The sequence below is a fragment of the Alligator sinensis genome, unplaced genomic scaffold (genome assembly GCF_000455745.1).
Source record: "Alligator sinensis unplaced genomic scaffold, ASM45574v1 scaffold1450_1, whole genome shotgun sequence".
Taxonomy (NCBI): domain Eukaryota; kingdom Metazoa; phylum Chordata; order Crocodylia; family Alligatoridae; genus Alligator; species Alligator sinensis.
Window position 1 is genome coordinate 223,320 of NW_005842873.1, and position 22,148 is coordinate 245,467.

The window sequence follows — 22,148 nt, forward strand, 5'->3', positions numbered from 1 at the left end:
AATAACCAACTTGTGCAACTAAGTCTTTTTATATGGCTTTACATTTAAAATTATCGCTTCATGTAGAATAAAGCAGAACACTTTTCAAACTTAGATGCCTAAAATTAGATACAAAATCCAGGTGGAGGTCCCTAAAACAGTAATTTACTCTACAAGAGCTAATGATCTTTGAGCTTTGTTACCTGGATCTTATGCTTGGGTTCTCTGTAACCATCATCCAGCCAACACCCAGGCAGGCAGGTATAGGAATACGGGGTCCAGATACAGAACCTGGGTCTCATTCTGAGACATCAAATCTGACACGACTGTTAACTGGACAGGTTCACCCGGTCTGTAGGCTGAAATTGCCTGGCCTACCTGAAGAGCCATGGGACTCTTTAGCCTGGAAAAGCGCAGGCTCAGGGGTGATCTGGTGGCCACCTGTAAGTTTATCAGGGGTGCTCACCAGGATCTGGGGGAACGTCCGTTCACCAGAGCGCCCCAAGGGATGACAAGGTCAAACGGTCACAAACTCCTCCATGACCATTTCAGGCTGGACATAAGGAAGAGCTTCTTTACTGTCCGAGCCCCCAAGGTCTGGAATAGCCTGCCGCCAGAGGTGGTTCAAGCACCTACTTTGAACGCCTTCAAGAGACATTTGGATGTTTATTTTGCTGGGATCCTATGATCCTTGCTGACTTCCTGCCCCTGGGGCAGGGAGCTGGACTCGATGATCCTTCGAGGTCCCTTCCAGCCCAAATGTCTATGAATCTATGAATCGATGCTTTTCTCAAGACTCATTCTGAATATTGTCTTGGTTTCTTCCGAGTGCTGAATATACTGAGGCATGCAAAGAGGTGGGGTGGGGAAGGAAGGCATATATTAGCCTGATCTGGCATGCAGAGCTGTCTGGCCTGCAGGGCTCCCCACAGGTCTGAGTTTGGTGGAAGGACAGGCAGTGACAACATTAATTCCTGCAGCCCCAGGAGCAACCTCGATTAATACTGCCACCACTCCCCTGCTGCCAAGAACTTATGGACCCAGGGGGAGCCCAATGGACTGGATGCCATAATTCTGAAGGACCTATCTTGCTCATCCCTGTATTAGACTAAGATCTTTTGGGAGCAGAATGGTGTTTGGAATCTGAGCTTGTATATGCCCCCAGTTCAAAAATCACTGGAGCTTTTGGTTGTGAATTGTCAATAGATCTGACTGCAGGAATCTTCCTTGGCAGAAGTACTAAAACACAGCTCAGTAACTGCCTGTACTGTAGCACACAGGTGGCGCAGTCGCCACAGCAGCGCGGTATAGCCAGGCAGCATGCTGCTACGGCGACATAGTTGGCGATTACATGTAGACCCATGTGACTGCTACATCGCCATAGCGTGCCAAATGGTGATGTAGTACACTGCTACATCACCATAAGGCGATGTGTAGACACACCCACAGAGGCTCAACTATAGAAAGCTTTACTCACAAATGGTTCTCATACACACAAGCAGTTCCCTTAATATAAATGGGACTACTCACATAGTGGGGTTTAGGATTTGGCCCTATTGAACCTAATAAAATAAGTACATTATCTAGTGAAAAAAAAATTATTCAAAATCGTAGCAATATTTAGGAACACTTACTTCTTCCAGAAGTTTTTCTTCGGTGGCTTTTTTTGCTTCAAGGTCTTTTTGATAGCTGTCAGTTGTTTCCTTATATTGACAATTTATATTTTCCAGCTCTAACTGTAACTTCTTCACCTTTTAACAATACAAAATTATTTATCTTGTTCATTAAAGGATAAATAAATAGGCAGACAATCTCCTTAAATGGTTTATCTTATGAAATTTGCACACCTAACAGCACTACTGTGGAATGGCACCCTTGCTGAGAATCACTGGTTAAACTTTAAGCCTGCAGGGAATCTTATCCATTTAAATGGAATTTAGAAAAAGCACTAAACCCTTAACATCTGTCCCTATTGCTTTTATCAAAAAGATTTAATGTATACCTACCTTTCCTTCATATATACTGGATTGCTTACTTTCTGCTGCCATTTTCTTTTTCAACATCTTATTCTGTTAAAATCAAAATTAAGACTAAGCATTATGCATTTTCACCTCTGCATGTTTTTATTAACCTACTGCTTTGTCGCCTTCTCAACTAAGATTAGAACACATAAAGCAAACTGGGCCAAGGCAATAGAATCTTTGGCTCTCGCTTTAAAGGGTTGGGGTTTTGTTGGGTTTGGGCTTTTTTGCGGGGGGGTGGGGGGCATTGCATATTGTGCAATAATGTCTTTGCAGCAAAATTAGGGAAAAGACTGATCCTACTTTTGAAAAAATGTTTACGCTTACAATCCAGGTCTCAAAAAATGCCTTTGAGGCTAGAGGTGTCTTCCAGGCAGCAGGAACAGTCAAGAACCTTAACAACAGTTCTTATCCTTTCTGGACCATGTGTAAACCTCTGCATGTGGTTTACACAGGCATCCTGAGGCACAAAAGACAGAACCACATAATCTCTCATTTCTGTCCTGTGGAGCATATAAGAAAAAATGAATACAGTCCCAGGCTATACTACAACGGCATCTCCGGAGGGCCAAAACTGATATGGTGGCAGGCAGGCTCTGTGGAAATGGACAAAGAATTAATCAAGTTTTAGGCTGTTTTCCCGTAAGGAGGTAAATCCTTATGTGACAAAGAGAGGGGCATCCTTGTGATTTGCTGAAAAAGATCATTCCCAGGGCTTCTAACCCACAAACAGACATTCTGGATTCAGATTTTTAATTCTTTTACTGATTGATAACTGACATCACTCAAATGTTTACTTAAAACAGATGTGTCAAACTCACCTGCTTCTCATGTGCTGGATCCAGAGTTGGTGGTGGCAGCAGGGGGACCAGCAGCATGGGGGTTAATGCAGCTGTTACTTGCCCCTCTCTGCTGCTGACCTGTATGCCCAGCAAAACTCCATAATTGGGAATTGGGTGGTAGGTACTGTCCCTGCTCACCCTCCCCTCGTAAAAGTACGGAAGGTGAATACAGATACTGAAGGTTGACTTATAGTGCTCCCCGAGTAGTTATCAATGGCTTCGTGTCTACTTGGGAAGAGGTACTGAGTAGGGTTCCACAGGGATCCGTCTTGCATCCAGTATTGTTTAATGTTTTTATTAATGCTTTGGAGGATGAGACGGAGTGTAGACTTAGTAAATGTGCTGATGCCACCAAGTTGGATGGAGCTGCAAACACTCTGGGGGATTGGGTTAGGATTCAGAATGACCCTGATAAACTAGAGAAATGGTCCTCTCTATTTGGCACTGCTGAGGCCTCATTTTAAGTACTGTATCCAGTTTAGGGGCCTTCACTTCCAGAAAGATGCAGACAGAGGACGCGTCTGGCAGAGAGTGACCAAAATAACTGGACGCCTGGGAAACATGACTTATGAGGAAAGGCTGAAATAACTTGTTTTTTTTAGTTTGGAGAAGACTGTGGGGGAGGTGGGGATTTGGTAACAGTCTTCAAAACACCTGAAGGGTAGTCATAAAGAGGATGGAGATAAAACTATTTTCTGTGGCCATAGGGCACAGGTCTAGGATCAACAGTCTTGAACTGCAGCAGGGGAAGTTTAGGTTGGATATTAGGAAGAGCTTTCTATAAGGGTGGTTAAGCACTGGAACAAGCTACCTAGAGAGGTTGTGGAATCTCGATCCTTGGAAGTTTTCAAGAGCAGGTTAGACAGACACCTGACTAGACTGTTTTGGCACTGAGCAGCGGGGGTTGTACTAGATGACTTCCCGAGGTCCCTTCCAGCCCCACTTTTCCAAGAAAATTACAGGAAAAAATCTCAAACCTACCTTTAAAGACTTCACACCAGTTTACAGTTCTACTAGAAATAAAACAACAATATTGACACACGCCCTAAATTTTATGTTTCTGCCCCTTCTAACAATTGTACATACCTCTTGCTGAAGCTCTTCATTGCACTTAGTTTTATTTTCAAGCTGTTTCTTTAAGTTATTAAACTAAAAGATAGAATTTGAACAAAAATAATTAAAATATTTTAAATTCTGTTTGAAGTTTGTTAATTTATTTGATATCATAGGTACAGTTGCATGTATTTTATAGGCCTCAATTTAGCAAAATACTTAAGCATATTGTTAAATTTAAATATATGAATACACTCATTACATTACAGTCTAAATATGAATGCTCCCAATTCAGAAAAGAACATTTAAGCATATATGCAAATCCTAGTCAGCAAAATGCTTAAGCTTATGTTCACTTAAACCATGCATCAAATTCCACTGAAACAGATAGTATTTAAACATGTGCTTATGAGCTTTGCTGAAACGGTTTTAAGCAATAAAGCCTATCACGATTTTCTTAGTCTATTGCCAGAAAGTGTAAAAGTAGCAGGGCAGTGCCATTGGGAAAGAGGTAATATCACCTCTTTTCTGTTTGCAAATTGGATGTGAGATATCGCAGTTATATCTTTAAAAAGGAATAGTAGTTCTCCGTAGTCCGTAACAAAATATTTTATTGTCATACCTTATTTTCCAGCATCTTCAATTGTTTTTCCTTTCTTGAAATTTCACTTTCAATATTTCTAGTCTGAAAATACATCGATTTTTAAATCTGGCTAAAATATGAACATAAACCTTGACTGACTGATTTTATAGGTTTCTCCCCACACACACCTTTTTTCTATGTTTGCATCCTTAGTCTGTCACACAGGATGCATATACATGTGCAAATAATTTAAAGCAATAAACTCCAGGGCAGTTTGAGCCAGAGTCAACTACGCCCGGGTACAGCGTCTACACGTGCAAACTGAGATAGCAATTTGGGCCGGAAAGAAGCAATTTACGCCAGGGACAGGGACATGAGAGGGGGGTCAGCCCCAGGCTCCAGGTGGCGGTGGCGGGCGGCGGAGGGGCTGGCTGTGGCACAAGAAGCCTCTCCCCGCACCTCTCCCCCGCCCTTGCTGACTGGTGCCTCCTGGGTCTGGGGGAACACTAGGGGTCCCCCCACAGCCGATCGCCAAGCCAGGGGGGTGCGGGGACGAGGGCTCCCCGTGCTCTTCCCGACGGACCCGGAAGTGGACCAGAAGTACTTCTGGTCCACTTCCAGATTCACTGCCAAGCACACCGTGGGGCCCCCGCACTCCTGTGGGACACTCCATCTGCCCCAGCATTGCAGCATTCACGAGTCGTGCCTGGTACCTCGAGGCATGTAGAAAAAACATTTAAAGCTGCGTCTCTGGCCGAATCGCTGTTTCTGTCAATCGGCATCGAATCTTAAGATTCAGCTTCGGCTGAATCGAATCGGGGACAGTGATCTGAATCAACTAATCAAATCGCTGTCTCCAATTTGGGCCAAATCCGAATCGAATACAGCCCGTTTCATACGTCCCTACTGATTTCTACACTGCTATCATTCAAGGAGAGAGAAACAGCCTCTTAAGTGACTAAGTGCCAAATCATTTACAGTTTAACAGTAATATGAATTATTTCTTATATTATCTATACACCTTCTAACTTTCCATTTTCCAGTCTCCTGCATTTTCCTGTTTCCTATGGATATTTTTTGGCTCTGACATTTACAATTAACAGCGCTCTCATGATAAGCTGTAGTATTACTTATTCCATACATTTTCTTCATTTTCATCCAGTTTATTTTTAATCTCTTCACTTTTCTTTTTCATTTTCTCCTTCGTAGACTCCAGTTCCTTTCTAAATACCAAATTAATAAGTAAAACATTGGTAAATATTTAATTTATAACTGTACATTTCTTTCATTATTGCTAAAAAATATTACATTAGCTCATAGCTAGAAGCGTTTCTTTCTTGCCCCCTCCTTTTTCCTTTTGTACCCCTTGTATTTTATGACAGCTTTCTATTAGCTCTTCTTCTTGCAATCTTCATAGCATCTGATGAAGTAAGTGAGGTAAGCCACTGCTTACGAATGCTTAGTATCTCTGATTTAGTTAGGATAGATTTGTACTTTATAGACTGCCTTCTGCCTGCCTTCAGACTAACACGGCTAACTTCTTTGAAAAATCTTTGAAAAAATCATCAAGGAGGCCATCAGCCACAAGTTCACAACTGGTGCGGTAATAAGAAGAAACCAGCACGGCTCTGTCATGCCTAACTAACCTGGTATCCTTCTATGACCAGGTAACTAACCAGCCTGACATGGGACGTGAGGTTGACATCATCTAACTAGACTTCAGCAAGTCCTTTGATGCTGTTTCCCACAAGATGCTATCAATTAAGTTGGAAGGTACTGGCCTAGACCAGTCTACAGTGAGGTGGGTTGGCAACTGGCTCAGAGGCCGATCCCAGAGAGTTGTACTCAATGGGATGGCCTCATCCTGCAGGGCCATCTCCAGTGGTGTCCCCCAGAGATCAGTGCTTGGGCTTGTGCTCTTTAACATCTTTATCAATGACTTGGATGAGGAAGTGGAAAACGCAATAATCAAGTTTGTGGGTGACACCAATCTGTGGGGAAATGTGGGCACATCTGAGGACAGGGTAAGGATCCCGGATGACCTTGACAGACTGGCCCTATGGGCTGAACGCAATCAGATGAGGTTCAATAGGGACAAGTGCTGGGTCCTTCATCTGGGTAGGAAGAACCTTCACCACAACTATCCAATGAGCGGTGGTCCACTGGCTGACACCGCGTCTGAAAGGGACCTGGGGGTAACAATCAACCAGAGGATGAATAAGAGCCAATAGTGCGATAAAGTCACCAGCAGAACCCTGGCGCACACCAGCCAGCGTGTAGCCAATAGATGCCGAGAGGTGCTCCTCCCCCTCTATCGGGCATTGGTGAGACCACAGCTGGCGTACTGTCAAGTTATAGGCACCACACTTCAAGAAGGATGTGGATAAGCTTGAAAGGGTACAGAGAAGGGCCACCCTTATGATCAGGGGTCTGGAGGATAAGCCCCATGAGGAGAGACTCCGGGAACTCGTTTTGTTCAGTCTGAGTAACACAAGACTGAGAGGTGACTTGATAGCCACCTACAGGTATGTCAGAGGGGGGCACCAAGATCTAGGGGAGCAAATATTCAGAAAGGCACCCCATGGGAGGACAAGGACCAATGGGCACAAGCTAGCTGAGGAAAAATTTAGGCTAGACATAAGGAAAAACTTATTTTCCGTAAGGGTACCTAGAATCTGAAACACGTTCCCAGGAGAGGTGGCGCAGTCGCCATCCCTGGAGGTATTCAAGAGGAGACTGGACAAGCACCTAGTTAGCTCATTTGAGCCCAGTTACCTCCTGCCCATGGCAGGGGACCAGACTCGAAGATCTTACAGGTCCTTTCTGGTCCTTCTATTCTATGATTCTACGGTACATCTCTCCTCTACAGCTAACATCATGAGTCTTGCAGCACTATAGCCCAGAATTTCACTTTTGATCTGTACCTATTTTACTACAGATTTACAAAAGGATTCCTTTCCTTCCTTCCAGGAAGATACATTTCAATCCATCTACAGTACTCTAATGCATCTGTCTCCTAGTCTAATGCAGGGGTGTCAAAGATACAGCCGACAGAGCTGTTTCATCCAGTCCACGGTGCTCCTGAAGAGGCTGGGAATTTGGGAACGGGGCTAGCAGGGATGGAACCTTCTGCTGAAATCCAAAGTGTGGAGTCCTACTAGGGACACATGTCAGTAAGGGGTGGGGGAGAGAATGAGCTAGGGCTGCGTTAGCCCCTATGCCGCTGCCAGAGGTGGATTCACATCCAGCCCAAGAGGAACCCCACGAAATGAATGTTAATAACATCAAAAGCAATGCAAAAGCAGCTTAAGCATAAATAAAGACTATTACATAAATATGCAGCCTGAAAATAATATTAATCCAAAGTTACAGAAAACAATAAATATATTATTGGTTAAGAAAACAACTAATATCTAACTCTAAATTACTAAAAATGTTTTCTGAGAGTATGTTACTTATATAGAAGATACTTGTTAGTGCTTGCCTTAGCATACTGTTTGTTTCTTCCAGGTTTTTTATTATTTCCTCATTCTGGTGTTCCTTCTTTTTGTTATCCTAAACAAAGATGTATGTTGTTATTATCTGAATAAAATATACTGACAGAATGGGGTTCAAGTAGTACATTCACCTTCCTTTAGTTAATGATGCCTTTTATATCTTAAAGTAAAAAACCTGGTTTCAAAATTTACAGGCACAATAAAAGCTGTCAACATCATATTTTAATGTCATCTGGTTTCCCACGTTTCACTTTGCATAAATCATCATCCAAAACCACGTATAAGATTAGAGCTTGCCTTATGGTCTTCTTGAAGCTTCTTCAGCTCTGTAATTACATCCCTTTTCTCTTGTGCTATTTGTTCTTTTTCTAAAAAACTTTTATTGCAGTCCATGTTTAGTTGCTTATTCTTTAGCCTATTAAAATATTTGGGAAATCAGAGAAATAAGGGCTTTGCATTTCAACATTCCATCTAAAACTAATTTATAACAAAGCTCTTTGAATTTCCACATTGAGTGAGACCACATCTACACTAGTAACTGTTTTTTCTGCAAAATCTGTTAAGGATGGGATTTTCGGTGATCATTTCTGTACCGTCAAAAAGCCCTGGTGAGATCCATTTATACCAGTGTAAGAGTGCGTTTAGCAACAAAAATTGTTTCCGTTGAGAAAATGACATAAGCTATATAGGCAAAGGCATTCTTCTGAGAAGCTGTAGGAGGGCTTGCTAATATAGCTATTCCAGTAAAGATCTACCAGTATTCCTGAAACGGAAAGCCTTTTCCAGCATAAACTGGCCCTAGACAAGGAAATGCAAAAAAAATCTCTCTCTCACGTCATTATTTTATTTTTCTTCTCTGTTGTATCTGATTTATGACTAAAATATGTTTTGGCTCCTTATACTGTATATTGAAATGGACCTGCCTCTTCCATTAAGATCACAGGCTAACTGGTTACTGATCTACCATCCTACACTTATTTCTTGGTTCTTCAAACATCTGCATTCTGATTTGATGCTCATTTTACAGCTATTTCTCAGTGGCTATCAAGGTCAAAGCTCCATCCTCAGTGCAGGCAGCTCATTGGGCTGATGTGGTTAAGACATGCCGCTTTCTGTAGCCAAGGGTTTTCAATCTCATTAGACTAGAGGCACCCCTCATCAGACTCACAACATCCCTCAGAAAGTGCCAGACCTTAGTTTTACTTTTTTTTTTTACTACAGAAAAAGAAAAGAATAGAACAATACTTCTGTTGCAAAGAACTCAGAAAAATCACAATAGGAATTAATAGTGTCAAAGATATTCTGACCTATTTGAAATCTTTGAGTTTATCTTAGGAACCAGGTGTAGGTGTTTGCATGCCTAACAGTGTTAATATTGCATGGCACCCTTAAAAGAAGAATCGCCGATCTGGGACATCCACGATAACACAAACAATAACAACTTAGTTAAATTAAATGCAAGTTAAATTAAAAATCCCCACTCCTCATAAGTGGAAACTTTAAATAAATCTAATTTAATTAAAATGATTAACTTATTATTAATGAATATGGTTTAAATCTCTTAATAGAGATTAGGCAAACAGAGCAACAATGATACAGAGAAAAGAGGAGAACGAGTGTTTACTCAGCTTTTTCCATAATTGAACGGAAAATTTGAGAACCAGGAGTAAGGGTTGCATTGTCAGCAATAATACATCTTGATTTCCTTTACACAGAATGCAAAACTGTTATTTATTACAGTATATTTTGCAGAAATTGCATCAGTGCTGTTTGTCTTGGAGACAAACTCCTTTCAGCTGTAATATTTTCCCTTTGCATTAGAGCTGCCAGAGCAACAGCTTAAAATGCGAGATAAACACTGACCGCTCTAGGGTACAATTTAGTTTATTTAGCAAAATAAATGTTAAATAAACCCACATAATATTGTGCCCCTAAGTGTTTAGCTTGACAGTATCTTAATATATATATTTATTAGAAAATAGATCATGCATGATTTTAAATGTATATTAGAACAAGAAACAACTTTTATGTATAATACCCACAAATCAGAGTGTAAAGCTAATACTGTATTTAAAAATACATACATCTCTTTCTCAAGCTCTGCATTCAGTGCTGCAATCTCTTTTAAATATTTTTGGTCATTTTCAACAGCACCACTTAACTGTGCTTCTAAATCAAGTATTTTTTTCTGCAGAAAAATATAACATGAGTGGACATACATTTATAGCTTACAGCTTCCGAAAGCTGCCCAAAATGGAGCAGACAAACTAAACCTTATAGTAAAATAACACTGCTGACATGCTATAAATTAGCTAAATTATATCTACAGAACACTGCTATAAAATGTTAACCTTGCATATAGATAAGCTGGACCTCTTCCCTGCACCCAGATGAATTAACAAGGCTGTAAGATTTTTGCAAATCTGCTTTTTAGAACAACTTCAGTGATAACTACCAAGCTTTCTATAATAAATCTTCTTGATTCTCAATGCACAGTCAAAGGAAGGGAGTGGGAAAGGAGCCCCTACTGTACCCAAAGAATAAAGAGAAACCATGTACTTTCTTCCAGGTGCCTTGTCCCTGTGGAGGAGAGACCAGTAAACAACAACCAAAAAAAGATACTACCTCAGGAAGATATACCAGTGAATCTGAAGTTGTTGGTTTGGAAGTGATAAATGGGGTACTTGTACACACCATAGAGTTTAATCCTCATTTACATTTTAAAACTTGTTTATTTTGGCGCATCGTGTTTGTGTTTGCACACACCGGGCTTTCAAACGAATTAAGTCCCGTGTGCAATTCCCCGTAAATTCCAGCAGGGGGAGCCAAATACCAACCTACTCCCGGTGCTGTCTTTCCTAATGAATGACAGCAGGAGGCGCATGTAAGTAATACCCCTATTACCAACCTCTGTATACTGTAAGTATTAAGCCCATGCCTGCAGAGTCCCTGCCCCCACTTCTTAATGCTTGTGACTCAGTCTTTAGGTTAAGATGATGGTGTGTTGCAATTAATGGATTAACAGATTTCCAGGGGCTTAAGCAGGGTGAAAATGAATTGTACTGGGGTACCTAATTCCACGTAGATGTCCAATAAGTAAAACAGACTCTGGCTCTTGGTGCTCAGGTCCTGAATACCACAGGTAAGGGTTGTGAAGCAACAGGTACCAAAGGCAAAAAGACCAGATTCCAAGAATTGAGAAACTCAGAGCTAGAGTCAGGACCAGCAGGAGAAAGGTCTGTCATTTGCTTTCTTGGAGCGTGGCACCTGGTCCCTGGAAGGGGTGTTTTAGTCTTATGGAACTCATACGGAGCCAGCTGATTCATGTGTCTCAACTTGCTAACCACTGGACATGGTGCCTTGTGCACTGGTTCGTCTCTGGAGAAACGCTGCTTTTTGACAGTACCGGAGGACATTTTAAACTACAGTAAATTTCATGTGGACACACCTCAATTCTTAGAACTGCCCCACTTCTGAGCATTTAATACATTTAAATTGAATACTTCATTAGTGGTAGATTTTTAAAATGTAAATATACCTCACTGTATTTATAACAGCACAATAGCTCTTATAATATGGAATAACAAACGGACTCTAAATATTTCCCACACCAGATAGCTGTTGTTAAAATATAAACAAGCTTTGTATTAACTTCTCTACATAATTTTTAAGGGTACTACATGTAAATTCTTTGCATAATACTTCCTGCCAGTGACCAATGACAACATTCATGTATTCGAGTACATCTTATCAATAACATTAAAAAATTCTTTCCCCTTACTACAAACCTCTCTGACTTTAAGAGTATCGTTCATCTGTTTGTTTTCATCTTGTAATTTTTCAAAAGTGGTCTCCAGATGCTTCTTTTCAGCTAAAAGTCCTTCAACCTGTTTCTATTTAAAAGCAGCAAAGCAACCCAAAAGTTAGAATATTAAGCCTCAAACACGTAAGAAATAAGTATAATTGAGTTACTCAACCTTGGCGCAAAGTCACATATTTTTACTATAGTTTGTAAAATTTTCATTTATACCATCAAATATTAAACTATCAGCAATATCATCCTGAAATAAATATAATATTGCAACGAAGTCAGACCGCTATAAAAGAATAGAAAAAGAGTGCGTCATGGATCAGTGTTGCCACAGAGTTTAGGAATTATGGGGCTCAGTTCAAAGCCCCAGTAGGTACAGTTTTCTTGATGGCATTTCAAGTTCTGTACAGTTGCAGGCATGTATCAACATAACTAGGAAACATATAGTAGTAGACACTTACAAAGAAAAACATCCCTAAGAGAAAATGTTGCACAAAAACAATCCAGAACTTATGCCACAGCTAACTTAAAGGGCATTACAAATAAGGTTACCTTTAAGGTATGATGAACAATAAAATTCACTTAGTCTAACCTTAAATTCTGAGTGGTCAGAGTCCCCAATTTCCTTCTCTTGTATTAATTTTATTTTTTCTGATTGCTCATATGTTAGCTGCTGCTTCAGATCTTTTTGAATTTTGACTGATCTTTCCTAGGTAATAAAGGAAAATATGTTAAAAGGTATACTGAAATAAAATGAACAGATATGAAAAAAAAGATGTTTCAAAGTAATGTTTCTTTTTCCTACTCTCCTGTATCTCCTGTATTTCACAATTGTAAAAGCTGACATGCAGTGTATGCCAAAGCCATCCTTACTCCCGCTGTGAGAAGGCAGGTCAGGAAGGATACCATGAAGTCCTTTCCAGAACTTACTATGCTATCTATTGAAAGTGAGTGGCACTCTGTAACAGGGCCCTACCCTGTTGCTAGGGTTCAGGGGAGCCTGAGCAGCCCCACACCCAGCAGCACCTCTGCACACCCACCTCAGACCTAGGAGAACTCACCCGAGGTTGGGGAACCAGGTCCTGGGACACTGTGAGTACCTCAGCAAGGGAGCTGACATGTGTGGGGAGCCCAGAGTGGGAAGGATAAAAGTCACTGAAAGCAACCTCAAGAGGCTGCATCTGGCCAGGGAGCAGGCTGCCTGGAGCTACCAGGGGTTAAGCAGCTGGAGAGCCCAGGTAGGGCTCTTCCTTCCTTGTTTGCTTGCTTGCTTGATTGTTTGCTTTGTTGCAAAAGCCTGCAGGCTCCGCAAAGCCTCTGAAACATAAGAGGCAACCAAGAGGTGAAGCCTGGAAGAACCACTGGAAGACAGCTAAGTACTAACTTATTTGTTTAACTTCCTTTGTTTGTTTTGCATCCAAGCCTGGGTGGCCTCTGAGTATTATCTACTAGCCTGGCGGCAGCAAAGCCAAAGACCCTGAACAGTGGGTCCTTGGCCAAAGCCAGCAGCAACAAGTAAAACGGGTCAGCTCAATTAGCGTTACGAAGCACACCCTGCTGTGATCTGCCCGGACTCTGCCCATAGCAACCTACACGCTCCAATAAAGGGATAGGCCTCAGTCCAAGAATCTGAGGTAGAAATAAATAATTCAAACTAAAGTGTAAGCACAGATTCCTGCAGTAATGTCTTTGCCTGAAACATTCACTTAAGAATGGGACTGACAGAGTAGCAATACTTTTAGGTTTGTGCCTTTTCAAGAAAACAAACGTAATGCCACTAGAATACTTCCAAAAGGAAATTCAGAAGTTCCTGCAAACTCCTATAAAAATATAATCAATTCCACACAAATATGTCTGTAAGGATGTGAAACCTGTACAAGACAGGCTTCCTCAAAACGCTCACTTTGTCACATAAAATAGCCTCACAATTCTATAACATTTCCTGTAGGAAGTTAGAAGTTGGACCATTTATATTGAAAATCAAAATTGAGACAGCCCTTGCTCTTACATTTTAAAAGACAGGGAAACTGGGGGGTCTCAACAGTGGCATTAACTTTTTTAATAGTGTAACTTAATTTACTGCTCGCCCTCAAATGTCATGTCACGGAATTTGCACAACGGTTGGAATTTGTGGACATCGTGGAAAAAAACTATTTTTCAAAAAGCAGCTGAACGAGGAAAGTCAGTATTTGGCAGGGACATAACATGTCAGCCAGGCTCCCAGGATAGCTGGGAGGAATGGAGGCAGTGGTGACTTCTGGCTGCGTGGCTGCAGCAGAAACTTCTATTTTTTTTCACACCCCTCCCCAGATCAGTACCTCAGGCTGGTGCCCTAGTCAGTCCATTTTAGTTGTGCTACTGGGCTGGTATAGTGGTATACAGAGAGTGGGCTGTCATTTCATAGATTGTTAGGGGCTGGAAGTGACCTTGCAGATCATCGGGTCCAGCCCCTGATCGTTGGGTCCAGCCCCCGGCAAAGATAGCATTTGAAAAGGTGAAATAACTAAGATGTCAACGCTCATTTTACTGGCATATGGAGGGAATAAGAAACACAGTACAAGGTGTAGGCTATGCTGGAGTTGTACAAAGTATGAGCAAAGAGAAATCAGTAGGAGGATTCAGGCCCCTCAAAGAAGAGAGAACTAATCTAAATGATAGGTGAGAAAGTTAAAGTTAGCGGCAGCTTTTGCACAGATATGAAAGGGCTAGAATGTGTTTGCAGGTAGCCTTTAAAAGACAAGGAAAGTTACAAAAGATTAATAGGTATTAAACTAGTCACACAGATGATAAGTGACATTTACCAAGGCTTCTGTTAGGTCGTCAAGTTGTGCTTCTTTGTCACATTTCAGTTTGGCCATTTCATCTACCGCACATGCAATGTAAACACATCACATTAATGAGATACACTTTTATCTACAATATTTATCTACAATTTTATCCTTACACTGTCTTCTTATGCTGTTTCAGCTCTAATTCAGTAAGGTGCTTAATTCTGAACAAATCGGTAGCCCTGCTAATTTTGTTAAAACTACTTGTGCTCAAATTTAAACGTGCTTAAATATTTGGCTGACTTAAAGCCAAATACACTGCCATTTTATTTTTACTTTTTAATGTCCTATATGAAAATGGATTCATGTTTTACAGCTGAGGATTCTTTTCTCTTATTTGGAGTAGAAAACAATCGCTGGTCTAAATCCAGAATCATCTGTGCTATAGGTAAAATGACTTAGGTGCTTAGTTAGACAAACGCTACCTAAAACATCTACATACACTTTACATTTACCATACATTTGATAAAATGTTATCCATTTGAATAAAAACTAGCCACTCATTTCAGTGATGTTCATAACCCCAATTATTTTTTACACAAACATATCTGCAGTGAACTATGATCTGCAAAAAAGCTACCGCCTCAGAACTCTTATGCAAATATTCATCTGTACAAATCTGGAGTATATATATTCACGTGGCTTTCCTAAAATATTTGATTTCCCTTCCTCTATTCAACAAAACACTCAATTATTCAAATAAGCTGCAAGACTTACAGAACCGATCCCATTCAACAAACAATGAGTGCAAGCACTCAAGATAAACGATTCATAAATAACCTTTAGCTGGAAATACGGTTAGAATAAAACATGGAGCAATTCTGAATACATACATCTAACAGTATAAAATAGTTAAAATCTTAAGGCCAGCATTCTGAGTCCAGCTGAACTTCTTTGGCAAAGGACTTGGGAAGTAGGAGATATGGGAGGTCTAAGCTCATCTTTCTACCCTGTCAATTTTAGAACTGTCTCTATGCAGGTATCAATATTAAACTTCTACAGGTTTTCTCTCCCCCCGCCCCCCCGACGCACACACTTACCACATACAAACTACATCATGAACTCATACGTGAGATGGTAGAGTGGATATCTTATGATAATCTCAGAGGGACAATGTTCGTTTTACCTGCAACTAGCTCTTGCAAAACAAGTATCCTCCTGTTTCTGCAAATCTTACCCAGTTCAGTAGATTTTTTATGGAGGTCTGAAGCAAGTATTTCTGACTCATCTTCAAGTTTCCTCAATCTGTTAAAAAGCAAACTTCAGCTTTCTGTCCCCTCAGTCGCTCAGTCCTTTGACTGCTCATGACTACTTGCAACTGTTGAAAAGATGTGTCAAGGCAACCCACCCCAAAAAGTAATTTCCTAGAAAACTGTTATAAGATTTGAATAAACTACACACTTTACAGCTTGTAAAATCCTTGCCATTTATAGCTCTAATTCTAGTTTTACTGAAATTTATTTTGGTTACCAAAACGACTTTCTTCAGAAAAAATATTTGTTTTAAAGACTACAAAGGAAACATTAGGCCGTACTATTAAGTAATAATATTGGTAAATAAAACTGTGTCCATGTTGCTAAATATACTGGCATTGGTATTACTGATTACTTATATTCTAGCACAGTGTACAGCTCTTACTGGAGATCAAGGCCCAACTGTTGTATGCCCTATCCTAAAAAGCAAACAATTGAAACAGACCAGATCAAAGATGGTTGAAATGAAGAAAACTCATCCTTATTTTACATATGTAGAACTGAAGTAGAGAGAATAAACGGTTCACTCAAGCCCACACAGTAAGCTTTGTGAACACCACTGGGAATCAAGCTCAGTCTACTGCCTTAACACAAGATTAATCATGTCCTATAATTTTTTTTAAGAAAAAAAAAACCTGTTTTTCACCTATTTTGTTCTCTTTCCAGCAACTCTTTCAAGTTAGCAATAGCAATTTCAAATTCATCAACCACTGATGTATGCAGAGCCTTGGTTGCTTTAAGTTCTTCCATTTGTGCTTCTTTTTCTCCAGTGACTTGAATTATTGTTTCCAATGCAGTCTGTAAATCAGTTTCTAAATTCTTCTGAGTAGTCTAAACAAAGTGTAAAAAAGTATTCTAAATTAAAAGTTTTGATAATTATTTTTCATTTAATCTATTTACATCTTTTAATTTGTTGGAAAAATTATAGAGTAAGTTATACCTCTGCTTTTTGCAAATAAACTTTAGCTTCTTCCAGTTCTCTCATCCACTGGTCTTGTCTGGTCTGTGATTCTTCTAACATTTCTTTTTGATGTTCTAAGTCATAATAGTTACAAATAAGATATACTCTTAATATTTACAAAATATGTACCAGAAAGGTAGTTTTATAGCTGTACCTATGTAGAAATACTCTTTAATACATTTCCCTTAAACTATTGAGATAAATATATTATTTAGAAGGAAGACATGAGCCAAGATTGTGACATCTCTAGGAAAAGATAAAACGAGGGACATTTAATATTTATATTACTTATACAATTTAATGAAAGCATCCATATCAGTCATATCATGTGATATAAAATCACATACAACTCCCCACAATTTTTTTCTTATCCACTCAATCAATAGCGATTGAAATTTTTAAAATCTTAATTCTAAGAAAAAAAGACGTATATTTGTGTGTGTGTGTGTGTGTATGGGTAACATAAGCCCTGTTAAAATCACTGAAAATTAAGTACACATTTTAATGATGCATCATTAATATCTCAGGAGAATTACGTCTTTTTTGGCCTTTGCAAGTTTCAGATTCTTCCACTATCATGTCTTAAGCATGAAATGGCAGGTTATTACAAAAAGTAGTCCCAGTTTCAATTCCATTCAATCCTCTGCCTTTTGCCCACCTAAAAGGATTTCATTATGTGGAAGTTGTAATGTTGAGTTATTCGGAGACAGAGAAATATGTCTGGTAGAAAGAAGAATGACAGAGCCATTCACTTCAAAACTAGTGAACAGTTGTAGTAGTTAGTAATTAATGATCTGAAACAGATTCAAACAAGTGACCTAAGGCTTCCGCGCATAAAAACTGCATCATTTTTATTATACTGGTCCAGCTAAAGCAAGACAATCCTAATAATATGGGTTTTACAGTGGTATGAAGGTAAAAGGTATACATTATATCAGAAAAAGTCACGTTTTTACAGGTGTAACTGAGTCCAGATAAAAGTTTATAATACATTCCTGTTTTGTTTTTTTTTAAACCCACACCCCTAAGTGAAAACACTCAGATTTCTTACTTGATGTTTCTTCTAATCCAGTAATTTTATCTCTTGATTCTAGCAACTGAATTTTGATGTCTCTGATAATATTATCTTTTTCACCACTTTGAACAGTCAGAACTGTCACCTAAAGAAATGAAGAACTATTTCAGTACATAGATAACAAGGTCTACAAGAGACTACCAACTTTGTCCTATTTTAAATGTGTACATTATGCTCTGGATTAGCATTTGCTTGTACAGATATAGAAAAATGGTTTTCATCAAGTAAAAATAATGGAGCCTTAGAAAACTATCCACAAATGATGCTGCAGTTGGGAGTCAGCAGCTGTGTAATTCAAACGCAGAGTGCAAGTTCCAACCAGATACAGGTACAGAAACAAAGAGGGAAAGTATAGAATCCAGTCAACTACCATGCAATTTGTTTTATTTCCTTCACTTACCCTACTGCTTATTACACTTGTAACCAACTTTCAACCTCACACACACACATCTACCAATCAGCAGGTCCAATCCTGACCTTGCTGACATTCAGAAAGAGATCTTTCTTCCCAATCACGTGGTATTAGGGCTGTGCAAAGCTTCGTGTGGTGATTCAATTTGGAGGAGATTCGGCCCGATTCGGTGGCTGAATCTCCAAATCCAAACTGAATCAGGAGACCAATAAAAAGGTCCAAATTGATTCGAAGCTCTCCAAATCTTCGGAAAAGATTTGGAGAGCTTTGATGATTCGGGCAGTGCCCGCCCGCTGCAGCAGGGAGCTGAGACAGACTCTGAGCTGCCAAGTAGGGGCTGGGGGAGGGGTAGCTGCAGGATGGGGGAAAGGACCATGGGGAGACTCCTGCCAGGCCACACAGTCGGGGGATTGCTCCCCCAGTGCCCCCTGACACCCACCTGCTCCCCCAGCCCACTCCCATGGCTGCCCCACCTGTCCCAGCTCCGGCCCTTTAAGAAAAAGAAAAAAAGACAACCCCCTGCCCCCCCCGGGACTCACCAGCTCCTGCAGTGGCCTTGGGGTTTTGGGGGGCTCATGGAAGAGCCCCCCATGTGGCATGGGGCAGCAGGGGGCAGTGGAGATCGCCTCCCCCACCGGGCAGCACCCAGTGAGTCTGGGGTTTTGGCAGGGGTTTTCCTTAAAGAGCCGGGGCTGTGACTGGGATGGGGTGGGGGTCAGGGGGCTCATGCAGTACCCCCCACACAGCATGGGGCAGTGGGAGGCAGCAGGGATGGCCACCCGCCCAGCAGCACCTGGTGAGTTGGGGCTTTTTTTTTCAAAGGGCCAAGAGCTGGGGCGGGCAGGGGATGGGCCTGGGTGATTTGGACGAATTGAATCGGGACAGTGATTCAAATCACCGAATCGAATCACTGTCCCCTGAATCGTCCAAATCCGCATCCGTAGCAAATTCTCGTTGCTTCGCACAGGCCTACTCGGTATCCTTGGGAAGAGTCTCTAGGATTCTTTCTAATCCTAACCCTACCATACCAAGTTCCCCCATTAATATTTTGATCCAGACAATGCAAACCAACACATTTAAAGATCACTCTCAATAAACATTTTCATCATGTTTAAATAAATATTTTGCTTTTAATTTCCTCAAATTACCGAGTTCAAAATTCTTACATCAGAGTACGACATTGCAAAAGATTACCCCAAATAAAATGGTATACATTTAAATTTACACTAATAATACAAACCTGCTTTTCCTTGGTATGTATATCCATTTTGTATTTGTTTTCAAGCTTTTCTACTTTTTCCGCCTCTTCCTTTACTTCAGAAAAAAAATGTAATTTAATATTTAAACTAAAATATAAAGAAATCAATATCATTTTGAAATGAATGTAGGTTTTATGACCTTTTCATTATAGATTCATTACTGAAGTTATGTTTGAAGTTGTAAGACATGACTTTTTTTAGTTTTCTTCACAAAATGACTCCAGTATTCCATAAAATGGGAAGTAAATGAGAACTCTATGTTAAGAACTAATGCAAAACTAGGTGCTTAACAGTGCAGATAAGCCATTAACACACTAAATCTTAGGCAGATAGAAATCACAATAAGCAAACAGTACCACTATGGGTTGTGCTGAAACTATTCATTCTTTATCAGGTCCTAAATTAGAAGTAAAAAGAACAAAACTGATAAGCTAATAAATGTTATTTTTAATCTAAAAGCGAAAGGCTACAAACATGCGCCCCGTAAAAAAAAAAGATCAATATTAGTGCAACAGGGAGCCTGCTCCAATGACTTGGGACCAGCCAGGCTTGTATAGTTGTCAAGTCCAGATGACAGAGAGTCAAATTATTCAAAGGCAGTGGCTCTCGTCCTCAGTAGACTTAAGGCAGCCTTCAATGGACTCGAGGCACCCCTCCAAAACTTTTGTGAATTGAGCTGCACTCAATTTCAAAAACTAATGTATATACAATAGTGCTTACCTCCTGGCAAGGGAGCCAGGCAGTGAGAGTGGGGGAACAGCCAGGCAGGGACAAGCCTGAGCCTGTGCTTATCTCTTTGAACTGTTTGGCACCCTTCAAAGGATCTGGCAAACCCCAGAGTGCTGTGGCACCCAGGGTGTTCTAAAAAAACAGCAGGGGGGTAGGTGGGCTGATGCAGCAGGCCCAGAAGTAGGGCTTAGGTGTGCCTCTTATGTTGTGTCTTATCACAGCTTCAACACTAAAAGGAAAAGCCTTCGGGGAAGTGAAGGTACAGGTGGGGAAAAGAAAGGAAAAATATTTATTTTTAAATTAGGTTTATACACTTGAAAAATAAAACTTTGCCTGGAACATTACTTGAATGTGGCATTGAATGAATCCTTCCTGGCAAGTTGGAAAGATATACTTTGAGTAAAGGGAAACTGAGGCTGCAGCAACCTGAAGCTAAAAAAGGAAAGCAATGCCAGGAATATGTGCCAACTTTTATTTTTGCTGGCGGGGGCTAAGATGAATGACATGTGGAAAGCTTTACATATTTCAGGTGACAGCCCCTTTCCCAAGTGGGGCCAGGGCCCTCGGGCCCCCATGTACTCAGTGCCTTTGGTGCCAGGATGGAGAGGGTTGCCATTTGATTAAGACTGGAGCAAGGAAATATAAACCCTGGCCAAGTCTCCCCACAGACTGTTCTATGTGGCAAAGAGAGTACTGTAAACATTAAGCAGAACATACACTTAAAGCACATTTCCAATCTGGAATTCTCTGCTTTTACATGAAGTTCTTCAAAAGCCAGGATCAACCCCTAAAACACAATAATAAATATTAATAAAATAATTTCTGTAGTGAAAAAAAATGTGCACAGTGGTTAAAATATGCAGTATTACAAATTGATGTTATTTTCAGAAATATAATTTTAAACAGTTAAGACTGTAAAGAAATGTTACTTTATTTGAATTAATAATTTTAAAAGTAATCGCTAATTAAAAGTGGGTATTCAAGAAGTTCTACACTTAGATGGTAAGCTGTTTTGAGAAGTGAAATCTTTCTGCTACGTGTGTGTGTACGGGGATGACAGCTGCTACTTCCCTTTTATATAATAGTGCAGCACAGGGGTGTAAAATGTACAGCCTGTAGGCCAGATCTGGCCCGCAGAGCCCCAACATCCGGGCAGCTTGCTGCCCCTGGGTTTGAGTTGACTCAAAGGCCACATGCCAGATGCAGTGCCCATTCCAGCTGGCCTGGGATCCACACTGCACATAATATCCACTCCAGCCATTCTAGCGTCTGCATCACATGGAACCCATCAAATGTACAGTGCACCCACTGCCCCACTCCCCCTCCCCAGCTGGTCTGAGATGTGTGGGTGCCACATGCAGCACAGGTCCCTGACTGGCTAAAGTGGGTGCCACTTGCAGCATACTCCCAGATTGGCTGGGGTGGGCACCACAGGCACTAGATCCAGCACTGTGGTGGAAGGGGGTCCATGGGCCTGATCCAAGCCAAGGACCCGCTCCATACCATTGGTGGAGTAGTTAGAGCACACTTGCACAATATGGGAGACCCAGATTCAGTTCCTTCCTCAGTCTGAGCAGGCTCAAATACACATCTCTACCTCCCAAGGACAAAAAGGCTATTCTGGGTAATGGCACTTTCACCTCTCCTTAAAAAGCTGTTCTACTTCACAGAAAACCACTAAAGAACCCTTTGGCAAGAAAGAAAGAACAAGAAGGAGAAGAGTGGTTAAACCACTCACCTGGGAGTGAGGACACCTTAGTTTCAAGTCTGTGCTCCAAGGACTATTAATGTAAAACACATAAATATTCCTTGGCATAGAAGCTGAAACCCAAGTCTCCCAACATC

The 22,148-nt window shown here is 40.7% G+C and overlaps 1 protein-coding gene across 4 annotated transcripts in view; it reads right to left on the reverse strand.

Annotated features, from left to right (window-relative positions):
• The window catches only part of SYCP1 (synaptonemal complex protein 1), a 33,488-nt gene that overhangs the window by 5,563 nt on the left and 5,777 nt on the right, over positions 1-22,148 (reverse strand). For all 4 annotated transcript variants that reach the window (XM_025191940.1, XM_025191943.1, XM_025191941.1 and 1 more), the window contains 17 exons: positions 21,021-21,090; positions 19,556-19,629; positions 17,880-17,988; positions 16,808-16,902; positions 16,514-16,698; positions 15,792-15,859; positions 14,588-14,649; positions 12,379-12,495; positions 11,764-11,868; positions 10,060-10,163; positions 8,273-8,390; positions 7,963-8,033; positions 5,620-5,701; positions 4,518-4,580; positions 3,929-3,991; positions 1,986-2,048; positions 1,614-1,730 (listed from right to left, as the gene is read on the reverse strand). In XM_025191940.1, coding sequence (XP_025047725.1) covers positions 1,614-1,730; positions 1,986-2,048; positions 3,929-3,991; positions 4,518-4,580; positions 5,620-5,701; positions 7,963-8,033; positions 8,273-8,390; positions 10,060-10,163; positions 11,764-11,868; positions 12,379-12,495; positions 14,588-14,649; positions 15,792-15,859; positions 16,514-16,698; positions 16,808-16,902; positions 17,880-17,988; positions 19,556-19,629; positions 21,021-21,090 — 1,566 coding nt within the window. The remainder of the gene's footprint in view (positions 1-1,613; positions 1,731-1,985; positions 2,049-3,928; positions 3,992-4,517; positions 4,581-5,619; positions 5,702-7,962; positions 8,034-8,272; positions 8,391-10,059; positions 10,164-11,763; positions 11,869-12,378; positions 12,496-14,587; positions 14,650-15,791; positions 15,860-16,513; positions 16,699-16,807; positions 16,903-17,879; positions 17,989-19,555; positions 19,630-21,020; positions 21,091-22,148) is intronic.